This window comes from Pelodiscus sinensis, chromosome 3 (genome assembly GCF_049634645.1).
Source record: "Pelodiscus sinensis isolate JC-2024 chromosome 3, ASM4963464v1, whole genome shotgun sequence".
NCBI lineage: Eukaryota > Metazoa > Chordata > Testudines > Trionychidae > Pelodiscus > Pelodiscus sinensis.
Genome location: NC_134713.1, coordinates 175,740,771 through 175,760,488, shown reverse-complemented (window position 1 = coordinate 175,760,488; position 19,718 = coordinate 175,740,771). Strand labels below are relative to the sequence as shown.

The window sequence follows — 19,718 nt, the reverse complement described above, 5'->3', positions numbered from 1 at the left end:
TACAGGGATGTTGGAATAGCTTGTCCGCTATTTCAGGAAATAGTGGGCGCTTTTAAAGACACAGCGTGCTATTTTGGGATACTTCCAGTATCCCGAAAGAGCAACGCAGTGTAGACGTACCCTCAGATTCTTAGGTATGCTGTGGATGCTTCTGATGCTTCAACAATGTAAAACAGCTGTAAATCAGACTTTTAATCAGTTAAACTGACTGTACAGCTACTTTGTTTCACCAAAGAAGCATAAACAAGCAGAGCATATGAGAGATTATGGCCCTGTATATTTTGGCACTGTGTTTTCTGAATCCATTGCAGTATTCCATGCATACAATTGACTTAGGTCTATTCTCCCATAATTAAAACTTAACATTTCTAAATGATTTCAAAATGTTGCTATGCAGTAGGTATCATACACATTTTACAGAGAGATCAAATGAAGTAAAAAGATTTTGTTACAAAAAAAGAAAGAAGATGGTGAAAGCGGGGGATGGGGGCGGAAATAATGTAATTTTTTAAAAACATGTGAACTCTGGGACTCCATGTCTTTGTTCCAAAAATTGTGGGTCCCAAAATTTTCAAATGCGGGTTCTTTAGATTAGGCACCTACATTGTCATTTAGGCACTTAAATGAATGGCCAGTTTTCCAAGATGTTGGAGGATCCAGAACTCCCGTTAAAATAAATGGGAAATATAAGAGATTTTAAGTGCTTACATATGGCTATAGGTATTCATTTTAAGCATGCTGGTTTGAAAATTTTGGCTGTGGATTTCATAATGGATTATTGTGTTCCTCCTGTGCATTTGGAGGTCTTGGTCCAGGAAAACATTTCTAATCAGGAAGGGTACATAGGCATTTATTTAAATATGTGCTTAAATCTGAGTTCAACAGAACTTAAACAAATGCTTAAATGCTTTCCTGAATAGAGGTGGATTTAAGAACAGGTTAAGGGGCTTTTCAAAATCAGGGCCTAATCTATTTTTTTTAAATAGCATGCTAAACAGTTCGACTACACAACCCACCACATCCTTAAAAACAATAACAAAATCAGCTGAACACTGCACTCCATGCAACTTCCCCCCAACCCCCCCCCCCCCCCCCCCAGAATAGAGTCCAGGGCTCTTGACTGAGTTTTGTGCTCTAACTAGCAGATCACAAAATACATATCAATAATCCAATTTAATTTCCAGTGTGTCCTATATCTATTTCCAGGTTGGACATCCAATGTTCACATCCACATAGCACATAGTTTGCATTGCATTGCAAATATCACATAATTTATATAATATTTGGGCTAAGGAAACCCCTTTTTTTATTGGTAGGTGGTACTAATTAAAAAATAAAAATAAATGATGACACTTAAATTACTTAAATCACAGAGGCCTATAATGGGGTGTCTGCCCCACACAAGATTGGAAGGGGTTAAGAGCACTCATCAGGCTAATTAATTCCCCAGGTTACACCTGGATGGGAAGCAGAGAACTGACTGCAAGCAGGATCAGTTGTAGGGTTGCCAACTTTCTTATTGCACAAAACTGAATGCTCTTGCCCCACTACCATTCTGCCTCTTTCCTGAGGCCTTGCCCCTACCCTTTTTCAGAGGCCTCACCTCCACTCACTCATCCTCCCCTCCATTACTCACTCTCCCCAACCCTCATTCACTTTCATCTGGCTGGGGAAGGGAGCTGGGCTGCAGGAGGGGTAAGGACTTTGGTTGAGATGTTAGCTCTGGCTGTAGGTGCTGGGTAAAGGATGGTGGATGTGGGGTTTCAGCTGCAAGAGGGGCTCTGGGCTAGGGCAGTGGAAGGGGGTATGGGAGGAGATGCAGTGTCTGGGAGGGAGTTAGGGGGCAGGACAGGGTTCCTACCTGGGGCAGGGTTGGGGTGCAGCTCTGGCTAAATGGCATTTATTTCAGGCAGTTTCTGGAAGTAGCTGACATACCCGGCTCCTAGAGGAAGGGAACAGGGGGCATTGCCTCAGCATCTCCCATTGGCCACATTTCTCAGCCTATGGGAGCTGCAAAGTTGTGCACAGGGTGGGGGCAGTGTGCAGAGACCCCATGGGAGGGACGGGCAAAATACTGACCCATCAAGCTGCTCTATCCAGCCCACAGCCCAGCAGGAGCCACATCCAGGCTCCCTGTCTGCCCTGCCCCTGCATGGCGCTCTCTGAATATTGAAAGCCCAGGAGGAATGAGGGAGAGGCTATGCATATTGTCCTTGTCCCCAGCACAACCTCGCAGCTCCCATTGGTTGGTTTCCCCCTCCAACTCACAGCATTCAGAGCAGCACAAGGCCCCCACAACTGCTTTGAGTGGTGTGCGGGGAGCATGGAAGGCAAGGGGCCTGGCCGAAGAACCTGCTGTGCTACTGGCCAGGAACTGCCCAGGTAAGTGCTGCCCAGCCAGAGCCTGCCTCTGGTACTCCAGCCCCTCCCTCACTCGAACACTGTCCCCTCCTGCATCCCTATCTTCTCCCAGACTCTACACCCCTCCTGAAACTCTATCACCTCCCAGACCCTGCCCCCCAGACTTATCCCTGGTCACAACTCAGATCTCTGTACCCCCTCATACACCTCTCCTCCAGGTCAGAATCCTCTCCTGCACCCATCCCCATTCCCTTCTGCCTGCACTCTCCTGTCCCAGATCACAACCTCCAACTTTAACCAAACTCCCACCCAGATCCCATACCCTCTACTGCACCCCAATTCCTAACCCCAAGGTCCCATCTGCATTCAACCTCCATCACACCTCCTCCATTAATATCATGGAAAACTTCAATCCTTCACCACTTACCAAATTCATGGAGTGGCCCTCCTCATAAAAAAGTATTGCCCCCCACTGCTGCCCCATGGCTATTCCTGCATATAGGAGCTGAACATGTCAACTGCTCTGGGAACTGTGCAGAACCAGAGTAGGTAGGGAGCCTGCCTTAGCCCTGCTGTAACACTAACTGGACTTTTAGCAGTAAGTGCTGACCAGAGACCCAGGGTCATTTTTCAGCCAAGTGTTCTGCTCGAAAAATGGTCACTTGGCAACCCTTCCTGAGCAGGAACAGTCAGGAACTATAAAGAGTGAGGAAGCAAGCAACAGACAAAGGCCACTCACTGGGAAGAGGATTTGGAAATAGTACTCCCAGAGAAAGGGAGGGAACAAGAAGAGTAGGAAGCAGTCCAGGGAAGGAGCAGTGAGAGCTGAGGGTACGTCTACACTACAGCGCTAGTTCGAACTAACTTAGTTCGAATTAGTTAATTCGAACTAAGCTAGTTCGAACTAACGCATCTAGAACTAAAAACTAGTTCGAACTAGCGTTTTGCTAGTTCGAACTAGCAAGTCCACATTGAGTGGACTCTGAACAGGGCTTAAGGATGGCCGGAAGCAGTGCCGGCAGGGCATAAAAGGAGGACTTAGAGCATGGAGATGCTGTCTCAGGCTAGCCGAGGGCTGCGCTTAAAGGGTCCCGACCCCCACCCCGGACACACAGTTCTAAGGGGTGCCCCGCTTGCAAAGAAGTTCTGGCTTGGAGTGCCCTGAGTGCCCACACTGGGCACATCACACCACTCGGCCATCAGCCCAGCTGCACTTGCCGCAGGCTGCCATCTGGGGAGAGGGAGTAATTGGGGGGCTGCAGGAGAGCTTCCACCCCCAGAAGCCCGCAGAGCCAGCCCAGTCCTCCCCATCGGGGGCTCGTACCCCATTCCTCCCTCACCTCCTTCCACTTACCCTTCCTTAGCCCCCCTTCTTATTGATGTACAAAATAAAGATAACGTTTCTTCCAACATTGACTCTGTCTTTATTGAAAAAAAACTGGGGGAGACTGGGAAAAGGAGGTGGGAGAGGGGAAGAGAAAGGCTGGGAGAGGGGAGGGCAACTAACATGATCAGGGGTTGGGAACAGGTCCCAGATGAAGAGAGGCTACAGAGACTGGGACTGTTCAACTTAGAAAAGAGGAGACGGAGGGGGACAGGATAGAGGTCTCTAAAAGAAGGGGTTGGGTGGAGAGGGTGCATTCAGAAAAGTTCTTCCTGAGTTCCCATAAAGAAGGACTAGAGGACACCAAAGGAAAGGAATGGGTAGCAGGCTTCAAACTAGTAAGAGAAAGTTGTTCTTCTTCACAAAGCAAATAGTTAACCTGTGGAACTCCTTGCTGCAGGAGGCTGTGAAGGCTACAACTAGAACAGAGTTTAAAGGGAAGTGAGATCAAGTCAGGGAGGTTGGGTCCATGGAGTCCTATTAGCCAGAGGGTAGGAGTGGTGTCCCTGCCCAAAGTTTGTGGAAGGCTGGAGAGGGATGGCACGAGACAAATGGCTTGGTCATTGTCTTCGGTCCATCCCCTCCAGGGTCCCTAGGGTTGGCCGCTGTTGGCAGACAGGCTACTGGGCTAGATGGACCTTTGGTCTGACCCAGGACGGCCATTGTAAGCTCAGGGCTCAGTGTCGGGGGTCTCAGTGGACCCCCTTGATTTTCATGCACACCTGGTCCTGGGTGGCCAGGCTGGCAGCTCTCCTGCCCTAGACGGCCACTTTCCTGTGCCTAGTGCGGAGATCGTGGACGAGGTCCACGATGTCCGCACTAGCCCAGGAAGGTGCCCGCCTCTTGCGGTCCAGGGCAAACTCCCGGGAGCCGCCAGCCTGGTCCCGGCAAGAGGGGGTGGGCTGGGGGGCATCGGGTGGGTGGCTCTGTGCCGTGCCAGGTGCAGGGTCTGCTAGCTGGGTGCTGGCAGGCTTGCACCTGGCACGGGCACCGTAGCCAGCCCGTGCCCCTTTAAGGGGTCCGGGGCCGGGAGGGGGGCATAGAGTTTCCCTGGTGTTGGCCAGAGTGGCCACCAGGGAAACCTGGGGAGGGCTAGCCTCCCACTAGTTCGAACTAAAGGGCTACACAGCCCTTAGTTCGAACTAGCTAGTTCGAACTAGGCGATAGTCCTCGTAAAATGAGGTTTACCTAGTTCGAACTAAGCGCTCCGCTAGTTCGATTCAAATTCGAAATAGCGGAGCGCTAGTGTAGCACCTATTAAAGTTAGTTCGAACTAACGTCCGTTAGTTCGAACTAACTTTGTAGTGTAGACATACCCTGAGAGAGTAAAGCCCAGAACTACTGAATTCAGTGTCTCTAGACTGGCACCTGGGCCAGGGTTCCACTACTAGCCACTGGGGAAGAGGCACCAACAAGGCACTGCTGGAGAAGACTACTTGAGAGAGTTTGCATGGAAGGACGTTTGATAATCCCTAGAAGAGGAAGCCATGTAGTGACCTGGATGAAGGAGTGTCACAAAGAGGAGGCTGCAGTTCCTGGAGTGAGAGAGGACATGGAGAGACACCAGCAAATGTGGGTGTGATGCCTGGCAGAGCTAATCCCCAGGACAACCAGTAGGTGGTGTCACTAATACAGAGAGCTTCCCAGGACACCCTCTCACATAGGAACTTAATATGGTTTTCACACAGCAGTTGTTGCACATGAATTATATTCCATCTGATGATATGAGCTAAGAATATAGATCTAGGATTCTCTAATTACTTGCACCAAATATGTAGTGACTTTGTTTTGAGAGTGAAGTCTTGTTGACTGAGAAATGTTATCAGGCTACGTCAAGACTACAGAGTTTTATCAGAAAAAGGTACGCAAATTGTGCTCTGCAATTTGCGTACCTTTTTCCGATTTTTTGGGGGGGAGCAGCTTTTCCAAAATTTGGCCCATCTACACTGGGCCAAATTTCGGAAAAGCCTCCTCTTTTGGAAGTGCACTTCTTCCTCATGAAATGAGGAAGACCGGGCTTCTGAAAGAGCGCGTCTGCTCTTCTGCAAAAAAAAATGTAAGAGCAGACACGTTCCCTGGACGTGGCGCAGTTTTTCAGGGATACCTCAGCTGCCAGGTCAGGTCATTTTAAAACATGTTATAAAATGCTATTTTCCTTCTGGGAAAAAAAATGCATTGTTTATTCAAGGTAAGTATAGAGGTCGAATCATAACTCTGTGTCAGGGAGGTGAAAATGTTTGTCACCTTTATACTTAAAAAGACTCTTACATGCTTCATAACCAGAACACGGTGTCCAAAACATTATTCTGTATGTTTCTAGTGTCCCCCTGCCATAGGGAAGAGGAAATGAAGAAGTGAAATTAAGCTACATGAAGAAAGTTTGTGTCAAGTTTGCGTCAAGGCTAGAGACCATAGATCTGACTCCCTTAGATGCATGTTACACTTTTTAAACTCCGTAAGTTCAATAGAGATATTCCTGCAGTATTTTTGTTACTGCAGTGCAGTCGGACTCACCCACTAGAGTAGCAGGACAGAAGAAAGTGTATAGTTTCTCCTGGTATGTAGATAATGGGAATTCTAGCAGGGAAGTTTTAGTTCAGAGTAAGTGGGGTTGGTGAAATTAGCTATATTCCAGTCCTAGACCTACCCACACTTCTTTAATCCTGTTCAAACTCTCTTTATTTCACAAAATTGGAAACTATATAGTCCCAGGAATATGTGATGAAAGAAGTCAAAATGACTCAATCACCAAAAAAATTAGCTCTTTTTAGTTTCCTTTCAAATATACAAAAGTAGAGAGGGAGGGTGGGTGTAAAGAAAGGAGGGCAAAAGAGAAGGAAAGAGTGTTTTCTGTTTCCAAGTTTTATTTAGCACAATTAAAGGCATGCAGAATGTATACATATATATTCAAAAACATATATTAAAAGAAAGATAAAGGTAAACAAATAACCTTTTCCCATTGCCAAAGACGCATAAACATATCCCTATTGTAATTTGTGATGCACTGGAACATACAAATTATAAAAATTAACAACACAGCCTTTTAAAACAGACTATTTTAGTTCAATAAATAAAAGTCAAAATTTTTTTTTGAAAATATGGAAATAAATGCCTTTGCAAGCCATACCTTTCCTCAACTGAAACCTCCTTCAGCTGCTGGTGTGGTTTTGTGCCTTCCATTTCTCGGATGCTTACTGCATAGATCTTTGTTGTATAATCAATAGCCTTTTCTCTTGCAACATCACTGTCATAACCTTAAAAAATGTAAAAGATAAAAAGACACCTTGTGTAGTTTGTTTTCAGATTTGTATTGAAGAGATAAGAAATAAAAAAGATCTGCAACAACAGTAGTAGTCTAAGGTCCTGAGCCTACAACGATTTACACATAGTTAACTTTAAGCAAATAAAGTCTAGTAGCACCTTAAAAATTAACAAACATGTAGATGGTATCATGAGCTTTTGTGGGTAAAACCCACTTCTTCAGATGACCGGAGTATAATAAGTACAGATCCAAGAATAAATAAGGAAAGAAGGGAGGGGGTGAGGGAGTTTTTCCTGCTACAGACTAACTCAGCTACCCCATGAAGCTTTAAAGCAAATAGTTAACTTCAAGCACCTGAGGAGTCCCACTGAACTCAATAGGATTCCTCACATGCTTAAAGTAAAATATGTGTGTGAATCTTTGTGAGATCAGGGCTAAATTTAATATAGATTTTTCATAAACCCCTTTTACCTCCATCTTCTTCCACATCTGTATCTGATTCCTCACTGTCAACCAGTTTACTCTCTTGGATGCTCACAAACTCTCTGGTCCAGATCATCAAAGCAGTATCAGCACCACCTACAGTCAGTAGCACAGAATCATTATGTAACCATCGAACATTGGTTACATGGGCACTATGACCCACATACTTCTTGAACTTTGCACGTTGCCCCTGAAATATGAAGAACATGTTATCATTTAAACTATTCATTGTCCATATTTTCCTACAGAAATTTTCCCCACTTCCCTTTCCAACATGGCTTCTAATTTGATGAATAAATACTATTTATTACCTTTACTGGATATGAGAAAAGCTTCACAAAACCAAAATCATCTCCTGTAGCTAGCAGTGAACCATCTTTTGTAAGAGTAGCTGCATTTACAACAGTGACATCGCTATGCATGGGCCAGATTCCTTCACAAGTAGGACCAAGAACACATGTCCAGGTATCCCACTCAATCTTCTCTATCTGGAAACAAACATTTCCAAAACAAAGTAAACTTGACATATGTCTATTGTACTGCTTTTCTCTTGAACTGTGATACTAACAAACTAGTTTTGACAGATGATCTTGCCTTTAGGTTTGACCAAAATAATATTTCGGTTTTCGTTCTGTTAGCTTACAGTATTTTTCTTTCCAGATGATTAATGCTAAATATAATTTATCTCCTTTATTAAAACTGGAATACTAACAGTTCCAGTTCCTGGAACTTTACTTTTTTTGCTATACATTTTTTATTCTCCAGGGAGAAGTCTTTGATTATTATCATTTGGATTTAAACCGCTTAGAGATTTTCAGAGGTAATGAATATTGGCAATTCTCATTAAAATCATACAAAATTGCAGATGCTCGGCATCCTAAAATCAGGCCTCACATTTTTAAAAGTAGCATCCACTTAAGTTGCCTGCACAAAGATTAAATACAAAAAAGTGATTATTAATGCAAAACGATAATGTGGAATCACTTGTCTGTAACTCGCAAATATGTTTTTGCACGTAGAACCTTCTTCTAAAATAACAAATGGATGCATCTGCAGATACTATAGGTGATGGAAAAGTTTGTGTTGTCTTTTCTGCACTCACATAATTTCATTCTAAGATTTATTGTGAGAATTTTAGTAAATCTGCACTTTTTAATTTACTTTTCAACTTATTTCAATGGGAAAGAAAAGTTAGTTCAATGCCAAGAACTTTTGAAAATCTCACCCACAATATTTGATCAAATCTGAATTAAATGCTTATCTGAAATGGTTCTAATTTTGAAATACTAATGTTTGTTAAGTGTTTAGAATAATGTAGCTGCTATGAAAGATACGATACTGAGTGATTAAGCAGTTATAATTTTACCTATTATCAGGATTAACTTTTGTGTATTTAACATCTGTATGTGATAATACATACAAAGGCCAACTTCACAAGGCTGTTTTTAATGTCTGTGAAGCACTCTGTAAACTTAAAAGTGAGGTAGCAGAGGGAAGGTATATGAAAAAGACATACCATTTAAATATGTAGTACACTAATTTCCAGCACTGTTATATAAACACTCACAGTATAAAACCTTCAGGTTAGGACTGAGTGATGTATTCAGAAAATGTAATTAGAATGATCCATACCTCAGTAGCTCGTATAATATGTCTTTTTCCTCTTGGTGCTTCAAAAAACAGCTGTTCTTTGGCACCAGAATTGACTTGCAATAGCTTTCCTATATGTGAAATACAAGTTTATTATTTATTTTTCTATGAGTAGCAATATTATGAATTTTTTTTTTACTGAATGATGAGGTGTTATTAAAAACTTGAATGCACATCCTGCATAGGTATTTGTGATAAAATGATGAGAAATATCTACAGAGCATTAACATAAATACAGTCTGAATCTGTTTCTAAAAACTGTTGTCCAGGTGCTACTCACTAAGGGTATGTCTACACTACAAAGTTAATTCGAACTAACGGACATTAGTTCGAATTAACTTTGATAGGCGCTACACAAGCGCTCCGCTAGTTCGAATTTAATTCCAACTAACGGAGCACTTAGTTCGAACTAGGTAATCCTCATTCCACGAGGATTAAGCCTAGTTCGAACTATCTAGTTCAAATTAAAGGGTGTGTAGCCCCTTAATTCGAACTAGTGGGAGGCTAGCCCTCCCCAGGTTTCCCTGGTGGCCACTCTGGCCAACACCAGGGAAACTCGTCTGCCCCCCTCCCAGCCCCGGACCCCTTAAAGGGGCATGGGCTGGCTACGGTGCCCGTGCCAGGTGCAAGCCTGCTAGCACCTAGCCATCAGACCCTGCACCTGGCACGGATCGAGCCACCCACCCGATGCCCCCCAGCCCACCCCCTCTTCCCGGGACCAGGCTGGCGGCTCCCGGGAGCTTGCCCAGGACCGCAAGAGGCGGGCACCCGCCTGGGCTAGTGCGGACATCGTGGACCTCGTCCACTACCTCCGCACTAGGCACAGGAAAGTGGCCATCTAGGGCAGGAGAGCTGCCAGCCTGGCCACCCAGGAGCAGGTGTGCAAGAGAATCAAGGGGGTCCAGTGAGACCCCCGACCCTGAGCCCTGAGCTTACAATGGCTGCCCTGGGTCAGACCAAAGGTCCATCTAGCCCAGTAGCCTGTCTGCCGACAGCAGCCAACCCTACGGACCCTGGAGGGAATGGACCGAAGACAGTGACCAAGCCATTTGTCTCGTGCTATCCCTCTCCAGCCTTCCACAAACTTTGGGCAGGGACACCACTCCTACCCTCTGGCTAATAGGACTCCATGGACCCAGCCTCCATGACTTGATCTCACTTCCCTTTAAACTCTGTTCTAGTTGTAGCCTTCACAGCCTCCTGCAGCAAGGAGTTCCACAGGTTGACTCTTTGCTTTGTGAAGAAGAACAACTTTCTGTTACTAGTTTGAAGCCTGCTACCCATTCCTTTCCTTTGGTGTCCTCTAGTCCTTCTTTATGGGAACTAATGAAGAACTTTTCTGTATGCACCCTCTCCATCCAACTCCTGCTTTTAGAGACCTCTATCCTGTCCCCACTCCGTCTCCTCTTTTCTAAGCTGAAAAGTCCCAGTCTCTTTAGCCTCTCTTCATATGGGACCTATTCCCAACCCCTGATCATTTTAGTTACCCTCCCCTCTCCCAGCCTCTCTCTTCCCCTCTCCTACCTCCTTTTCCCAGTCTCCCCCAGTTTTGTTCAATAAAGACAGATTCCATTTTGGAAGACACGTTATCTTTATTTTGTACATCAGGAAGAGGGGCTAGGGAAGGGTAAGTGGAAGGAGGTGAGGGAGGAATGGGGCACGAGCCCCCGATGGGGAGGACTGGGCTGGCTCTGCGGGCTTCTGGGGGTGGAAGCTCTCCTGCAGCCCCCCAATTGCCCCCTCTCCCCAGATGGCAGCCTGCGGCAAGTGCAGCCAGTCTGATGGCCGAGTGTTGTGATGTGCCCAGTGTGGGTACTCCGGGCAATCCAAGCCAGGACTGCTTTGCAAGCGGGGCACCCCTGAGAACTGTCTGTCCGGGGTGGGGGTCGGGACCCTTTAAGCACAGCCCTTGGCTAGCCTGAGACAGCATCTCCACGCTCTAAGTCCTCCTCTGATGCCCTGCCGGCACTGCTTCCGGCCATCCTTAATCCCAGTTCAGGGTCCACTTAATGTGGACGCGCTAGTTCGAATTAGCAAAACGCTAATTCAAACTAGTTTTTAGTTCTAGATGCGTTAGTTCGAATTAGCTTAGTTCGAATGAACTAATTCGAACTAAGTTAGTTCGAATTAGCGCTGTAATGTAGACATACCCTAACAGAAGAGTATGGGCCCAGTTAGGCATAGTGCTGAGTAGCCTCAGAGGTCAAGACCTAACAACCTTGCAAAATGTTATTCATTCAATGTGAGCAATCCTTTATTAGTGTTTTGATTATCATAGTAAATGAAGATGAATAGACTTTGTCTGCGCAGGGAATTTTCATGATTATTTTACAAGATGGCTGCATAGTGATTTTAAAAATGTTATGAATATATTTCTCTCTATTCAAGCTCTGCTCTATACAAATGTATAACAAACAGTCCCTGGATACAAACATTACAAATATGATCCAGATTGTATGCTAACATTTAGGTAGTCTTATGTGAAATGTACATCATCAGTAAGCCATTGGGTAGGAAGGAGAGAAATAGAAAAAAATGAGCAGGATGCTTTAAATTTGATTTTTATGATATAACTGAGACAACAAAGAAAGTTAGATTTCTAAAATAAACGTATTGCTGAAAAGACACAGTGGTTCTGTAGCCCAATATAAAAATGAATCTGGAACTTCCCTTGATTGATAAAAGAACTGGGATACGCAGGGTCTGAAAGGTTTATTTGCCCCTTCCTTCTGATGAAGGAAAAGCAACATAAGGTAGCAGCTTATCTGATCCCTGTCAGTGCTAGAAATCTGCCCTCCTCCCTCAACTGCTGTGCTATAGCCTTGATGCAGGTGCAAAATGTTTTCTTACTCCCAGCCAGAGGGTTAGAATATATTTATTAGCTGCATGTGTGCAGCCTGAATATTCTGCCCACATATCTACAGGAACAACACCCTCCTATATAAATCTGAACTAGAAATCAAAGGCAGCACCCACAAATGTAAAGTTTGCTGCAAAATTAAGTTATTTAAAAAAATCCACTTGGGAATTTGTTTTTAAAGAGGTTTTCCTATGTATAAATAGTGTGGTTAATTCTAGTCTACATTTTCTAAGTAGCAGTAGAAATAATGGAAAGTAAAATCAACAACAAAAAAGGAGCTAATGATCTTCTTTCTTATATGTTCCTTCAAAATCTCAGCTGACAGATCATCTCCAAATAATTGTAAAGATACAAGAGAGGGATTTCAGTGTCCCTATTCTTAGGACAGACATTATCCGCTATACATGTTATGACACAGAGGCCCTTAAGGAATCTAAAGTATATTTTTTCTGTCTGTCAGGCAAAGAAGTGAAGATTGCTAGAAGCTCCATCTGCTGCCGAGGACCATGAGGAGGCTACTGTGCATGCATGGCATGGCATGGCAGTGCTAGGAAAAATCTCTGACCCCTGGCACAAGGATGCACCAACACTTAGAGAACCTAAAGCAGGAGTACGGAATCTTGTTGGGGTTGGGGGCTCCTGACCCACAGAAAAATCAGTTGGGGGCCGCACATAAGTGAGAAGCAAAAACAAAACAAAAACCCAAACCCTCACTAATGTGGCCCCCCAACTGAAAAGGAGAAAGACACGCACCACATTCCCTTGGTACACCAGAGTCTAGGGGAGCCTAGGCTAGTAGATTTTGTGTGCTCCAGCTCCATAGAGCTCCAGGCTCCAGCGGAGGGATGGAACTCCAGCGCAGGCTCCCCAGTGCTGAGGGGGAGCCCAGAGCCTCGATGCCTGGGTGCAGGCAAGCCTGGGGCTGCATCTGGCCTCTGGGCCTTAGGTTCCTCCCTTTGACCAAAAGGGACAGCTCTCAAATTAAAAACAATTCTTTCAATCTTCCCTCATAGGTCATGTTTTCTAGACTTTTAACTATGTTTGTTGCTTTTCTCTGGACCTTCTCCAATTTCTCCACATCTTTCCTGAAACATGGTGACCAGAACTGGACACAATGTTCCAGCTGAGTCCTAGTCAGTGGAAGCATTACTTTCCATGTTTTGCTCATAATACATTTCAGAATGATGTTTCCTTTTTGAAACTGTTTCTTCTTAAGTGGAATACTTTGCACTTGTAATTGTTGAATTTCATCTTACTTTACTTCAGACCATTTCTCTAGTTTCTTCAAATCATTCTGAATTATAATCCTCTTCTCCAAAGCACTTCAACCCCTTGCAGTTTGGTATAATCCACAAACTTTGTAAGTGTACTCTCTATGCCATTATCGAAATAACTGATGAAGATACTGAATAGAACCCATCCCAAAACTGATCCCTGAAGAACTCCACTTGTTATGCCCTTCCAACAGGACTGAAAGTGACGTTGTAATTATGCATTCCATCAATAAAAATGAATTGTAGGAGTGATATGGAATGTATAAGAGCATTTTTGTTGGTGCAAAGAGACATTATGAGGCAATTTATCTATGTCAAAATTGGAATAAGCACACATTTGACATTTACTTTTTCTTTAATTATAGGCATTTCATTTTACATATTTGGTCAAAGATTTTACTTTACCTCTTGAGTCCCAGTCAATGTGTGTGATATAGCTAGATGCACCTTTGCAGATGCCAACTCTTTTGCTGGTAAGCACATTGTAAATATCTACAAAATTATCATGGGAAGCCACTGCCAAATATTTTCCTGCATCTGTAAAAGAAAGACATCCAGGTTAACTAAAATATATATGATTATTCTTGATACTATTATTATTACATATTTCTTCCATGTTAGCACTCAAAACACATCAATCAAGATTAGAGGCCTGATGTGCTAGGCTCTGTACAAACACATCAGAATGAAAAATATCTAAAAGTCATGGAACATATGGCTCTTAACATTCCATAGTAAGTCTATCATTGAAAACAAAAACAAGAAACAACTTATTTTATCCTTTGACTGTACCTCGTGAAAATTTGATATCAGAGATCATTTCCTTTCTGTGGTGGAAAGAGACCATATCCTCCACAGTGTCAGCGTTGACTACCAGAAAACTCCCATCATTCAATCCTACAGCCAAGGCTTTCCCATCAGGAGAAAAGGCACAGCATCTTCCACCTGGAAAAGAAATAAAAAGAAGGCCTTACTGTTTATAATTTTGGACTGAGGAAATATTTGGCAGCTAAAAGGTCTCCCCACAAGAAAGTCTATACATGAATCATTACTTAGGGATGTCTATGCTGCAATAAGAGGTATGATTGCAGATCCTATTATCATACTAACACTGCCTTTAATCTAGCTATTACAGTTAAAAATAGCTGTGAAAATGTGATGGCATGGATTGGAGCACAGCCTGTATGTTCATATACAGTCATGTTACTAGCTTATGCAGGAATCCATGCTGACACACCTTCACTGCTATTTGTAGTTGCGCTAGGAGATTAAAGAGACCATGGGTATGTCTAGGTGAACTGTAATTGCACCTCTGACTGGCGCATAGACATATTTCCTAACATTAGTGTGACAATCTAACTGCATAACTGTTATTTGTTAAAACAAATATATCATGTGACAGTAGAACAACAAATAATGCTTTCCTACATTTCAAAGAAATGTGCTCATTGTATTTTAAGTCTTGAAACTGACAGGGGATAAAGCGGATAAAGAACTATCAGTTTTGGAAGGGAGTTATGTTATGTAACAGCACAAATAATACCTATAATGCTTTAAACACAGCCAAAACAAGAAGATCTGGAATTAACATAAAAATGGAAATCCAGAATAAAAATCCAAGGAGCCATTCTGATTTACGTGATTTTACAAATCTTACAGGGAAATTGTGTCCCATGTATGAAAGCTCCTTTGGGTTATGACTGTGTGATTGTTCCACTTTGGTGGGGAAAAGGTAGCATAAAACCATATGCCTAGAGCCTCCCACCATCAACTTTTCTCCCAATATTAATTCTGATCAGAATGTCTCATACCGTGGATCTCATTCACCTTGAGTTTGCCTCACTAAAGCATACTGATGGTGATTCTACTTTCTCTGAGCCAATTAGAATTTCATATGCTTCTGGTCTATTACTAAAAATCAAGCCTTTAATTTTAAATAAAATTAAAATACCTAAAGGAATCTACAAATGAAATAAAAGTTGGAATTTCAGGAGCATCATTTCAGCACACTCATTGCTTTATGTGTAAGATTGACCAGCTGCCCAGAAGTTGAAATGGGAATAAAATATAAAGTTACATTGCCACTGGACCCTGATCCTGAGTAATTTTTATCACACAGAAAATTGTCTTGTCTGTAACTTGGCAAGAAATCTTTTTAAAGCAAAACAATAAACCATTTGTGGACTTTAAAATGTCTTTATGGAAGGACAATGATTTTATGATTAAAACATAGGACTAGGGCCTGGTCTACACTAGGATGTTAGTTCAAAATTAGCCTCCCCAAAGGTCGATTTTGTAAACGATGCATCCACACTACCAAGCCCATTATTCCAGAATAAGGGATCATGGAATTTGAACTCTGTAGTCTTGTTTTTCATGAGGAATAATGCTATTCCCACACTTGTAAGTCCGAAATAACATTTGTGTGTATACTTCTAGTTTGAAATAATTGGCCTCTGGGAGGCCTCCTGCAGCTCCCCACAGTGCTCCCTGGGACTCTGAACCTGAGGCAGTGCATTGGCATTAACAGAGTCTGTCTCATACTACATTTGATTCTTCCCCATAGAGAGAACACGGAACTTTGAATTTGTAAAATTGGGTGCCCAGAAGTTGAACTTTGTAAATTTGGACTAATCTCTTAGTGTTGAGGAGTACAGAATCTGCTGAAAAATGAGGAGTACGGAATCTGCCAAAAAAGTCCCCGCTGTCGGCAGAAACACGGCAGAACCGCAGCTACACTTTACTTTCACTTTAGACACTGAGCCTGATCGACACAGCGTCGGAACATGAGTATGCAAATGAAGCCCAGGATATTTAAATCCGGGGCTCGTTTGCACTTCCAAAGTGCTTGATTTGCATCCCCCTGTCGGCAGAGGGATGCAGTCTAGACACAGCCTGAGAGACACAGATGGAAGGCACTATAGAAATGCAGTGCAGTATTATTACTTATAAAGTATATACAGTGAAATGAGAAAGTTACCTTTTTTGAGTTTCCTCACTGCTAGCATGCGGTGTTGTGAGGAAAGTTCCCAGATTCTCAGTGTTTTATCATCACTCACGGTTGCACAGATAGGCAAGAGAGGGTGAGCTGCCAAGCCCCACACTTCCCCTTCCATATGCCCCTAAGGAAAGTCATAGAAGTTAAGGATAGATAACATTTTTTAATATCTCCAGGTTATTCCTTTGTTAGTGCATTTTCTAGAGCCTTGTCTATCTTTTAAATGTCTCACATAAACAGGTGTTCCATCACCTCCTTCAAAAGATGTTTTTCATTCTAAGGAAGAGTATTTTTACATTTCAAAGTACAGATATAAATTCCCAGCACAAGGAGACATACACACACACTAGCTCTGATCAAGCTGGTGGACTAAAAATGCAGCCATAACAGTGTGAGTGATTGGTGCCCCAAATACATTCTTAATGTCTCTGATAGGCATGTATTCTGGGGGTTAACCCCTCTTGCTGGTCATGTAGCTGTGACTACCCTAGTTTTCGTGCACTAGTTCAATCAGAACGTGTTCAATTATGTGTTCTCGAGCAGGAAATTGCTCCCCCACTAAGCTCCAAATATAGATAAGTCCTAAGAGAACTTAGTGTCAGGTCCCATCCCAATAATCAGCAGGGGTGGGGAACCTCAGGCCTAGGGGCCAGGTGTGGCCCCCAACTTGCCTGGATCTGGCTTCCGAGGCTCAGTCTCCCTCCTTCTTCCCCCCAGCATTGTACAAAATCTAGGCTTAGGCAATGGGAGCGGAATGTTGGAGTGTCTTTCCCCTTCTCAGTTGGGGACCACCTCAGTCAGGGGTTTTTTTTGTTTCTTTTTTTTTGCTTCGGCCCCAGCTGATTCTTCTGTGGGTCAGTGGCCCTGACCCAAAAAAGGTTCCCCACTCCTGGCCTAAAGGTGCCCTTCTTTAATTTCAACCTGTTACTATGAGGTGTACAATCCTAAACAAATTGTCCATGTTCGGGTACTATCTTGAGATCCTAACACAGGCAACATTCTCAATGAAGTCTATGGAAATTAAGCTTTCTGCAAGACTCTGATCTGGTCATTCCTTAATTCTTTTAATTTTTTCTCATAAGTCACTCTATGCAGGACAATGTAGCACTTTAAAGACTAACAAGATGGTTTATTAGATGATGAGCTTTCGTGGGCCAGACCCACTTCCTCAGATCAAATAGTGGAAGAAAGTAGTCACAACCATATATACCAAAGGATACAATTAAAAAAAATGAACAAATATGAAAAGGACAAATCACATTGCAGAACAGGAGGGGGATGCGGGGGGGGGGGGGGGGGGGGGGGAGGAAGGAAGGTAAGTGTCTGTGAATTGATGATATTAGAGGTAGGGAGAGTGGGATGTTTGTGAGTTAATGGTATTAGAGGTGATAATTGGGGAAACTATCTTGGTAATGGGTGAGATAATTGGGACTCAACAAACATTTGAACTATCTCACCCATTACCAAGATAGTTTCCCCAGTTATCACCTCTAATACCATTAACTCACAAACATCCCACTCTCCCTACCTCTAATATCATCAATTCACAGACACTTACCTTCCTTCCTCCCCCCTCCCCCCCCCCCCCCCCCCGCATCCCCCTCCTGTTCTGCAATGTGATTTGTCCTTTTCATATTTGTTCATTTTTTTTAATTGTATCCTTTGGTATATATGGTTGTGACTACTTTCTTCCACTATTTGATCTGAGGAAGTGGGTCTGGCCCACGAAAGCTCATCATCTAATAAACCATCTTGTTAGTCTTTAAAGTGCTACATTGTCCTGCATTTTGCTTCAGCTACCCCAGACTAACACGGCTACATCTCTATCACTAAGTCACTCTATGTCCCTTTAATCATTTTTATTGCTCTTCTCTGGATTTCCTCTACTTTGGATACAGCTTTCCAGTACTAGATGCTGACCATTACATGCATGAATGACAGGCAAGATGGTGGTAGTGTCCACAGTGGTCAAGAAAGGAGGAGGGGAAGAGGCTTTGCAGGCAAAGAGATAAAGAGCTCTGTTTGACCTATGTCAAATGTCAGAAACAGAAGCCAAGACATTAATTTGGCTAGAAGACAGATCTATAGTAAAGAGTACTCCATGCTACCTACTTCTTCATACCTTGTCAATGATTTTTATCACATGCATAAACAGAGGAAACTTGAGTATGAGTTGACAGATTATTTTACCTCTATAGTTGGTGCTTGTGTGACCACTGCTGATATATTGTGCCCACAGTTCAACAAGGATGTTGATAAATTGAAGAGGGTTCAGAGAAGAGCCACAAGAATGATTAAAGGATTAGACAACATGCCTCACATTGACAGACCCAAAGAGGTCAATCTATCAAACAAAGAAGATTTGATTTGATTCATTTGATTATAGTCTGTAAGTGTATATATAAGGAGATCAAATATTTAATGATCCTATGCAGGAAGTCGAAGCTAGACAAATTCGGATTGGAACTAAGGTGTACATTTTTAACAGTGATAGTAACTAACCTTTTGGAATTACTTACCAAGGATCACTGTGAATTCTCCATCATGACCATTTTAAAATAAAAATTAGATTTTTTTTCTAAAAGATACGCTTTAAGAATTATTTTGAGGAATTCCTATTGTCTGTGTTAAGCAGGGATCTCAAACAAGATGATCACAATGGTTCCTTTGAATTTATGAGTCTACTGCAGTACAAGGTTAGCTCATTTCTTATTATTGTGAATCATGGACTCCCATTTAGCAATTTGCATTTTATAGATATGGACAAGTTCCACTAAAACAACAAAAATGTACTGGTTCATCAGGCCATCCTGATAACATCTTATATATTTTCTATTTGTGCTTGAGCTGATACATGTATATTAGTAATTTTGTCTGGATGATATATGATAAAAATTATTTCCACATAACTTCATCATGCTAGGTACAGGCATCACATATCTTTATCAGCATAACTTACCACAGAAATCAGGTTATTTTCATACAATTTCAGTATCACATTACATTAGTATTTGTCAGAGTAGAAATATATGAGAACAAGATTATGATTGCAAATGTTCTGGTTAAAACTCAAGTATTATGGCTACCACACAAGTAGCAGAAAGCTGAAAGGTTGCTTTACATGGCTGGAACTAATTCCCCAGAACAGTATTGCAGATAAGAAATAAAGTTTTGTAAAAAAAAAACCATAATAAATTATAAAACAGAGCCTGAGATACATCTATGATTTAATAAAATAGAATGCAAATAAAACAAAATAAACATTATTACTACTTTAACTCAAGTTTTGTTTTTTAAAAGTGGCTGAAACCCCCCAAAATGGATCAAATTACAATAAACTTCATACTATTTTTTTTAAAAAAACCCATGAATGTACAAAAATAGAATTTAAACAATTTTCATTTTAAAAGAAGTGCTATCCTGCAAAGTTGGAAGCTATTAAAACA

The 19,718-nt window shown here is 42.5% G+C and overlaps 1 protein-coding gene across 8 annotated transcripts in view; it reads right to left on the bottom strand.

Moving 5' to 3' along the window:
• EML6 (EMAP like 6) overlaps positions 1-19,718 on the bottom strand; it is a 207,679-nt gene that overhangs the window by 61,845 nt on the left and 126,116 nt on the right. For 7 of the 8 annotated variants that reach the window (XM_075925487.1, XM_075925491.1, XM_075925488.1 and 4 more), the window contains 7 exons: positions 16,255-16,396; positions 14,067-14,219; positions 13,680-13,811; positions 9,123-9,211; positions 7,802-7,978; positions 7,479-7,680; positions 6,873-6,999 (listed from right to left, as the gene is read on the bottom strand). In XM_075925487.1, the coding sequence (XP_075781602.1) occupies positions 6,873-6,999; positions 7,479-7,680; positions 7,802-7,978; positions 9,123-9,211; positions 13,680-13,811; positions 14,067-14,219; positions 16,255-16,396 (1,022 nt within the window). Of the gene's footprint in view, positions 1-6,872; positions 7,000-7,478; positions 7,681-7,801; positions 7,979-9,122; positions 9,212-13,679; positions 13,812-14,066; positions 14,220-16,254; positions 16,397-19,718 lie in introns of those variants that run through there. The other variant, XR_012902987.1, reaches the window with a different exon arrangement.